We start from the raw sequence: 9,823 nt of genomic DNA, 5'->3' as shown, positions 1-9,823 counted from the left end.
CACACTGGGAGCACCAAACACAGTAAATGACCCTCAACAGACTCACAGGTGAAGTGTCACCTCACCTGGAAGGACTGTCAGGGAGGAGGTGTGGGGGCAGGTGAACCATCAGGATGAAGATCAGTGGGGAGAGATGAATGCACAAGGAGCGTAGGGAGCGAACCCTGAAGAAAGCCGGAAGTGGGAGGGGAGGAAAGATGTGCTTGGTGGTGGGATCCTGTTGGAGATGACAGAAGCTCCGGAGAATTACATGCCGGACGTGGAGGCTGGTGGGTGGTAGGCGAGGACAAGAGGAACCCAATCCCTGGAAGGGTGGTGGGAAGATGGGGTGAGAGCACACGTGCGTGAAATGGAAGAGAAGCAGTCGAGGGCAGCATTGATGGTGGAGGAAGGGAAGCCCCTTTCTCAGGGGTCACACACAAAATACTCGAGGAACTCAGCGGGTCAGGCAGCATCGATGGAAAAGAGCACAGTCAACGTTTTGAGCCAAGACCCAGTCCTGCCAAAGGGTCTCGGGCCGAAACGTCGACTGTACTTTTTTCCAAGTCAGCTTACTCATCGGTGTAGAAGTTTGCCAGTCTTTGGTGACATACCAAATCTTGTCAAACTCCTCATGAAGTTTGTCCTGATTGTATCAATGAGTTGGGCCCAGGATCGATCATCTGAGATGTCCATCTCCAAACAAGAACAATTTCATCACCAGCTATAGGGTGATGACTAAAGACTAAAACAAACCTGGAACAGTAAACCATTTCCCTGCTACAACTAGCCTGCTACTGAGATATCTTAAACCAGGTACTGTGGTCAAGGTGCAATCATCAGAAATTGTTAAATGTTTGTCTTCAGTGAGATACTTCAGATCCCTCCAGACTAAGACTAATAGGCACTGGAGAAGTTTTTTCCCTACTGCGGTCACTTTGCTGAACAGTTAACTGCCGGTTAACTGTTGGCTAACTGTTACTTGGATTGCACTACCTGTATGTATAATCTATATTTTCATTTATATTTATCATTATTATTGTTATGAGCAGAGAGACAACATCTGCCGGAAGTAAATTCCTTGTATGTGCGTAGGTACTTGGCAATTAAAGTCTGATTTTGATTCTGATTCTGATACGAGGGTGGCTGAACACACCGTCTCGTCTGACTAACGATGAAGTAGTTTAATGGTTTGGAAGTAGATCAAAGACATCTTATAGTATATCTTGCCAAGAACCACAAATTTGAAAACTACTTCATTCAAGGCAAGATCAACCACTGATGATAAAATATTTCACTGCTCTTTTTGTGGAGCCATCCAGCATAGAATGGCACCCCCCCCCCCTCCCAGCTCAGCTTAACCAAGCTAGGGATGGTTTTGGGAACTATGAGAGGGGAATTATGGGTCAGATTTGGGTTCATCGACAGAATGTGGGGGGGAGGTAGATGGCAGGTTGTAGCCTAGGCCTCTGCTCTGCACTCGAAAACACAAGGGCAGGTGATTCCTCAGGTACGTGAGTCGCCAGGACTGGTGTTTAAGGCCTAGCATTCTGGATCCCTGTCACTGGCAAGTCTCGAGTGCGAGGTCTGCAGTTTGGGGGTCCTCATCCCGGGTCCCCCTTCATTATCATCAGTGATACCAAAGATTGAAGCCCGATAGGTCGTTCGTAAGTTGTGAACTGTTGGCTGAACTCCTGAGGCTGCGTGTCCGCTGGGGAAGTCGAAGGCCCAACGTCTGTGAGACCGCTGGAGGTTCGGAGAAGGCCTGTCCTGGGGTTGTGTGTGTATATTAAACAGGACTTGTTTTGCTGTTGGTGTTTTGTTACTTGTTTTGATTTGCAAACGTGCTGGGCGTACCACGTTGGTGGAATCTGTTTCTACACTTTCAGGCTTCCCCCCAACACATTGATACATGATGTTGGCTTTTCAAGAATCAGTGAACTTTTATTATCAAAGTTTGTATGCAGTGAGATTCTCAACCCTGAGAATCGTCTTCCCCACAGACAGCCACGAAACAAAGAAACACCATGGAACCCGTTCAAAGAAACATTGATACAAATGATGTACTTTCTCTGCACGTTTTGATGCAGATGTGGCAAAGGAACTTGAAATTAAATCTACGAGTTGCCAGTTGACTCCTTATCCTGTTCTTTACCACTTTCAAAAACAACGTTATCTTTTGCACCACAGGGCAACTCAGCAGGTCAGACAATAGAAGAACCAAAATCAGTGGAGAAATTAAGGCCAAAAGCATTAAATATAAGTATTACCAAGCAGTAGAAAATGTTCATGACATTAGCATACATACTCGAAGAAATAGTGTTTCTTGAACGCAAAATGGACCACATTAGATTAAAATGTGTGAACCCTTGCAAAGTGAGAAAACCAACAAGCCTGTCGCCGGGTTACAACAATCGCAAGCCTTCGGCTTTTTCCGTGGCACGGAAACGCGAGCTTCGGCAGTTTCCGCGAATCGGAAGCACCATTGTGACGTTCGGGTAAACCGGAAGTGAGCGACTGCCTGCTCCGGCAGCCCCTCCATAGACGGACAAGATGGATGCGGGGTTTTTCCGTGTAAGTAAAAGAACCTGCCAAGCAAAGTGCCCTAACCGAGCAGCGGTCTGCGGGCCGTCTGTTACGGTAGCAGTTCAAACGCTTTATCGAAGTTCCTTGTGCCTTCTCGGCCGTGTTAACCGCGTGAGATGGTTTATTTTAACGCGGATTGGGCCTTAGCAACCGTGTGGCACGGCAAATGGCGGCGGACAGGCGGGCGGCAGCGACGGGAGAATCGTGTGTGAGCTGGGAAATCTGGGTTTTGTTTAATCCCTCTACATTGCGCCCTTATTTTCGTGCTGTATATTTTGGCAGCTTGAATCTGTGGGCGTGTGGTACATGTCGAAAGTAAAGTCTAGGCAGATACTGTGCACATTACATTGCTAAGGAATTGGCTCCAGTGCGGCAGGAGGTGGCGGCCAAGGCGGCGAGAGGAACCAGCCAACTGGCAGAGTAAATGTCTCAACGGCGTGGTTTCCAATGACAGGAAACCCATTTTCCACATTTGAAAACTTCTATTGTGTTTTCTGAATTATTTTAAGAATTTCTATCTTGGTACATTAACGGCATAGTTGTATACAGGCTGGTGCGGTTAAACGATTGGAAAATAGGCCAAATCAACAACAACTCACGAAAATTGTGGGTTTACTGTACTTAGCTTAAAATGCAATATATTGTTCAAGTATTATTCATGATACATTTCAGATTGGAAAAACCTCTGAATACTTTACATTTTTGTTTTAATGTAAAAAATGCAGATAACTTGGAGTGAGTTACAACGTTGAAATACATATTGGAATATTCTAAATTTCTTCATTCGAGATGATTCAAAAGCAAAACATTCTTAGCCTTACTTTATACTTTATATTGACTTAGCTTTTTGTTCTGAAATCAGATTGGAAAACTCATTATGAATACACGCGAATTACACTTCATAAAGTTTTTAGTATCATTTAAAAACTATTTTCAGAATGTGATACTATTTTTGGCTTAATCCCAGAATTACAGACATTTACATTTCTTGTCATCTCCACTCATTAATATTACTGCATCGGGATCAGAGTCAGATTTAATATATCACTGGCATATGTTGTGAAATTTGTTAAACTTTGCAGCAGCCGCAGTACAATGTAATACATAATAGAAAAAACCAAATTGCAGTAAATATATATTTAAATAGTTAAATGATGCAAAAATAGGAATTAAAAGAAGAGGGCATGTTCTGGCTGATGGAGTCAAAGTACATTTATTATCTGTTATATAACCATGAGATTTGTCAAAGCAAGAAACCAGAAAGGACTCAAATTTTAAAAAAAGGCTAACACTGTTGAGGAGGAGGGAAAAAAACCACAAATCATGCAAACAATAAATGCAAGCCTTAGCATTCTGAACCAAATTGAGTCCACAGACCTGAATCCTGGAGCAACCTGAGTAGGCCTAAGCCTTGATCTCATTTGATTGCATAGTGGGGCAAATCACCATGAAGCTTACAGACGGGAAGCTGGAGCAGTATCACATCCTCCGTGTTGTGGAGAGAAGACGGAACATTGCGGAAGAGCGAGTGGAATCTGCCTGACCCTTGCCTCTGGTTCTGACATCCTGCCTTTGCAGTCTATCCTTAATGATGGACGCAGTCTTTTTGAGGCAATGCTCCTTGAAAATATCCTGGATATTAGAGGCTAATGCCCATATGGAGATGATTAAGTTTACCTTCTTGAAACTCCGTTTTGTGTATGTTGGAAATCAACGGTGTAAAGGACATGCCCTTGAGTAAAATAATATTTTGTATATCTTGGTGGGTTAACTTTTAAATAGTGTAGAAGTTGATGAACAAAACTGGCATGGGTAAATAGCAAAATCAAAAAGTTGTAAGGAGGTTGACCCAAAGCTTGGCTAGCCTAATTTTGGAGATGGTTGTAATTTACTACAAGTTTAGAGTAGGGATATATTTTATGGAGATTTTAAATAGCATTGTGGGTAATTGAGAGTCCTTGTGAGTTTGGAAAGACCGTGTGAAGAGGTGGTTGGCATCAAGTGTGTAAAGGAACGAGATTTGGGTGAGCTGAAGTTCAGAGCGTGGATTATGGGAGACCTGCTAGGTAAACTCTAACAATTTTGAATCTAAAGGTGAAAGGTTGAATGTGGGCAGCTAATGAAATGTTATAGAATGTAATCAAATGGACTAAAAATGTCAGTCTTTATGTTAAAGGAGTTGCTTGCAGTTCAAAATGTTGGGAAATGTTTCTGAAGTATTCTATTTGGTTTGTAGAACTGTGTTACTGGAAGAATATTTTTGTTACACTAGATCACCATAATAACAGGTTTTAAGCATTCCAATTGAGACCATTTTATTTCTATTTCCATAAGCTTGTTCTAGGTCATCTTGCATGTCAAATCATTGTTAAAGGCTGTTTTTTCTGCTCTCTGATGTAGTATAAGCAATGTGACAAATGTAAGAGTTGTACGTTGGTAACTATTTACCTAACAACCAACATCACTGCAGCATATTATATGATCATTATGTTTACATGGAAGTTACAGCACTCATGAGGTGCTACATCTCAGGAAGAGGGCATTAGATCTGTGGTGGCTGGTAGAAGGCATACAATCCCATTCTGCCTTTCATTATTTACCTACATATATACACAGTATTCTTACACACACTATCCAGCCACCTTTCTTTTGCCTTAAATCAATGCTGAAGGGCAATTTACAGTAGACAGTTAACCTACAAGCATGTCTGGGATGTGGGAGGGAACTTAAGGAATTATGGAGTGAGTCTCATTAAACGCAGATCCCTGGAATTGTGTAATAGTAGCCCCAACTGTTTCTCCGGTCAGAAGTAACTGAATGCAAGTTTTTTTTGGTTAGACATCCCAACTTGCACTCAGTTTGTTTAAAGTAATTAATATAATTCATAAACATTTCCTCTGCTTAAACAATGGAGACCAAATGAAATACTTCCACATAGGAGAGTGGAAATTTGGAGCTTCCACTCAAAGTTTGTGAATGAATTGCTATTTTCAAGGCTGAGATAAAAAAAAATTAGAGAATGAAGGGTTAAATGGATCTCAGGAACAATTAACCCATTACTTAATTGAATAATGAATTTTTGGGTGTTGCGATAATTCACTTTTCACAATCTGCAGGCTGTTTGTAAGGCCAGCACGTATTGTCAAATCCTAATTGCTTTTGTGAAGATTGTGTTGAGCCGCATATTTGATATTTTGCAGTTGTTCTGATGGAGGTGCCCCCACTAAGGTGTTGGTGAGGCCATTCCAGAATTTAGATCCAGCAAGGATTAAGAAGCAGCAATGTATTTCCAAATGAACATGACCTACAAGTGGTGGTGTTCTATAAGTTTGCTACTTTGGTGTTGATGGTTGAAGTCATGGAAGTGCTTTAGATGAGTATAGAATTGCATTTTATAAAAGTTACAGTGATGCTTAGGTTATGAAACCTAGTCAAAGGTTGTTTGTCACACATAGTGCTGATTTACCAAGATTAATGCATCTCTGTACAAGTGATCATTGCTAATCAGCCGCTTGCTGCAGAATACCCAGTCTGTTTTCTGCTGTCTTAGCTGTGTCACTGACATGGCATTGGGGAAATAGTTAATGAATCTCCAGTTTACAGCAGATTGAAAAGTGTCATATTTATTTCACCTTTCAGCACTGGCCCCTACAATGCTGAGTAGTCAAGAGATGGTGGAAGTGTGAGTTGTAAGTCAAAATATTATTAGAAAATAGAACAGTACTAAGCATTTGGCTTACAATGTTGTGTGACCCTTGATACTCAACACATCCCTGCTCATGAAATATATTCTGAAAATTAAATTTATCTATCACTATGTGTTGAAATGTTTCAACAGTTGGTTAAGCCAGGTGTGTGGCTACAATGGTTTATGAACCCTCAAAGAATTTTGAAAGTCTCTAATATTTGTAAACATAAATTACACTCATAAAATGTTTAAAAAAATGACTTATTAATACCAGCCAATGAGTTAATGTATTTATATTAACTCAGTTAATTAAAAATATAAGGACCTGTAATCTGCTTATCTCCCTTGATGTAATTGCTCTTTGTTGAAATTGCCTGTTTGAATCTGCAGTAGCTGTAGTGCTATGATATCTCTGTGTTGAAATTTGGCAGTGCTGTTATAGTCTCAGTGAGAATTTAACCTGGAAGCAGTCAGAATATGAGCACTGAGAATCACTATGGATGTTTGGAATTTATGTGATTGCATAAATGATTTGGATTGTCGATCTACCCTTTCCAAAAAAAAAATTGAAACATTAGATCAAAAGCTGAACGCCAAGGATGGGACTTTGTCTCCACAGGTAACAAAATGAATGTTTGAAAATAAGTCATTGACAGTTATTGATATTGAATGACTAGATAAGAGTAGATAGTAATCTCCATTGTCATTTTCATCTATGAAGGTGACACTTCATTAATTCTCTTGAGATTGATAAGTTATGCTTTACTTAAAAAGCTATCTTTAATATAAAAGAACAAGGTATTATAAATTCAGTAAATTGGATTTATTTAGTTCTCTATAATAGACCATAAGATATTGGAGCAGAATTCAGCCATTCGCCCATCAAGTCTGCTCTGCCATTCCATCACAACTGATTTATTATCCCTCTCAACCCAGTTATCTTCTCCCCATAACCTTTGATGCCCTAGATAATCAAGAAACTATCAACCTCTGCTTTAAATATACTCAATGACTTGGCCTCCACAGCCGTTCATGGCAATTCAGTGCCCTCTGGCTAAAGAAATTCCTCGTCTTTTTGTTTTTCTATTCTCGACCTAGACTCCCTCACTTTAGGAAACATCCTCCCACATCCACTCTAGGCCTTGAATTTCAGTGAGATCATCTCCCCCCCGCCCCCCCCCCATTCTTTTAAACTTCAGTGAGTACAGGTCCAGAGCCATCAAATGCTCCTCATTCATGGCCCCTTTCAGTCCTAGGATCGATCATTCTCTGGAACCTCACCTGGGCCCTCTCCAATGCTGGCACATACTTTTAGATAAGTGGTCCAAACCTGCTCTCAATACTCCAGCCTGACCAATGCCTCAACATTACATCGAAATAAATCTTAACATTGCCTTTGACATTTGCCTTCATTGCCGCAAGTTAACCTTTAAGGAATCCTGCATGAGGACTTCCATATCACCTAAATGCATGACCATACACTTACGTGCACTATATTCCATCTGCCACTGCTTGGCATTGCTTGATTTAAGAATCATTTAAAATTGGGAAATAGTCCCTTCTGCTCCACTTTTTAAGAAATGTGATCGGGATAACTGAAAGTGACGTGCACCACTGTAGATCTTGGGATTTGTTCTGAGTTGCACTGTGCCGATTCTTCTCGAGGTCCTTTGCCTGAATCCCAGCCTGAAGTTATTGACGACAGGTGTGTGTCGTTTCAAAAGTCCAAATCTACTCAAAAAAAAGCAGCTACATCAACAAGTGAATGCAGGGATCCTTACGGGATCTTTATAAACTCTTGATATTGAAATAACTAGCAAGCTGAAGACTTATTTACATCAGTAATTGCATTGTTTCCACAGAATAGATTCCAAAGAAACAGTGAAACATGAACTTGGTATGCATCATGCAGATACCTTAACTAGTCTTTCAGAATTCTCTTGATTTGAGAACCATTTAAAATTGCCTGCTATTCAATTTCTTAAGAAAGGAGATAGGGATAAACTGCAGTTATACACCATTCAGCCTAACACCTGTTGTCACAAAATTACTAGAGCACATAGTTAAGACAGGCAAAATTAACCCTGATCAAAGAACTTGTATTCATCAACAGTCAGTTATGACTGAAATGTGATTTTTTTTTGAATGGAGTAAAGAATAAACATGGTAGAGTGAATTTTGGAAACCCCTTATGTAAAATTTGGAGCTTCTTGATGCTAGGGCATCTTTAAGTAAATTGATAGGTTATTGATTAAAAACATGGTATATAGGATAAAGATATGTATCCATAGATAAGTTTCAGTAGTGATCTCATTGAATGGACTGGAGGAACTTGATCCAATTGTAAATAGTAAAGTAGTATTAGCAAAACATCACAACTATTGAGTCTTTTTCACCAATGCCCATTACCTAAAGATGTGTCTCTTTCACTGGAGACCTTCAGCTAACAATCTGGACAATTATTTTTCTTTGTTTTCCTTTCTTCCAGTTCCGACTTATCGGGGGCAGGTGGGGCATTTAAAGTAGAGTTGCAGGGAGATGGGAATCAGTGCCAGAACAGATAGTAGAGGGAGAAGTTGTGGAGACAGATGTTGATGTTGTTAACACAAAGTACACTGCAGATGCTGTGGTCAAATCAAGACGTACAAAAAAGCTGGATGAACTCAGCAGGTCGGGCAGCATCCATTGAAAGGAGCAGTCAACATTTCGGGCTGAGACCCTTCATCAGACGGTCTGATGAAGGGTCTCGGCCCGAAACGTTGACTGCTCCTTTCAGCGGATGCTGCCCGACCTGCTGAATTCATCCAGCTTTTTCGATGTTGTTAAGACTTCAGACAAAGTCAGGAATAAAAACGTTGAGCATGATGTGACTAATAATCTTGAGCAGCAATATTTCAATGCAAGAAGTATTGTAGGAAAGGCAGATCAGCTCAGACATGGATCAACAAAGGGAATTATATTGTAGCCATTAGTGAGACTTCGTTGCAGGACTGGCAGCTCAATATTCCAGGGTTTCGTTTTAGATGTCAGAGCGGGAGGGATTGAAGGGGCTGAGGTTTATTATCTTACTTGGAATTTTGTGCGTTGTCTAAAAACTGCAATATTTGAACCCTAGCCTGTAATTTTATCAGCAGACATAATTTTCTATTTAAAGTGCACATTGACCTTCGAAGACTGTATGGGATAGAAGTGCTGATAGTTTACATGATTCCTTTATGAATATTGCTCATATTAAGGGGACAGTGCATGACTATTGATACAATATGGTGAATAAGGTTACAAATTTCTTTAAAATTTGATGTATCAAGTTGTCACTTTTATTGTCATTTCAACAATAACTGCTATGTACAGTACATAGTAAAAATGAGACATTTTTCAGGACTATGGTGTTACATGACACAATACAAATACTAGACTGAACTATGTAAAAAACAAGTTTTGTGTACTAAAGGCCATTAACATATAAGATCTCTCTGTCCTCAGGATCAGCAGCAATATTGATATTTCCTGATCTAGTTTGCTATTTCTTGCTTAATGATAGGAATTATTTAACAGCAGATGTAATTGGCA

General features: G+C 40.3%; 1 protein-coding gene across 3 annotated transcripts in view; it reads left to right on the top strand.

The window, feature by feature from the left end:
• The first annotated feature begins 2,454 nt into the window (after positions 1 to 2,454).
• The window catches only part of srrm1 (serine/arginine repetitive matrix 1), a 44,441-nt gene continuing 37,072 nt past the window's right edge, over positions 2,455 to 9,823 (top strand). For all 3 annotated transcript variants that reach the window (XM_073034236.1, XM_073034237.1, XM_073034235.1), the window contains exon 1: positions 2,455 to 2,553. In XM_073034236.1, coding sequence (XP_072890337.1) covers positions 2,533 to 2,553 — 21 coding nt within the window. In that variant the 5' untranslated portion in view covers positions 2,455 to 2,532. The remainder of the gene's footprint in view (positions 2,554 to 9,823) is intronic.

The sequence above is a fragment of the Hemitrygon akajei genome, chromosome 32 (genome assembly GCF_048418815.1).
Source record: "Hemitrygon akajei chromosome 32, sHemAka1.3, whole genome shotgun sequence".
Lineage (NCBI taxonomy): Eukaryota > Metazoa > Chordata > Chondrichthyes > Myliobatiformes > Dasyatidae > Hemitrygon > Hemitrygon akajei.
This window is presented reverse-complemented; position numbering and strand designations above follow the sequence as displayed.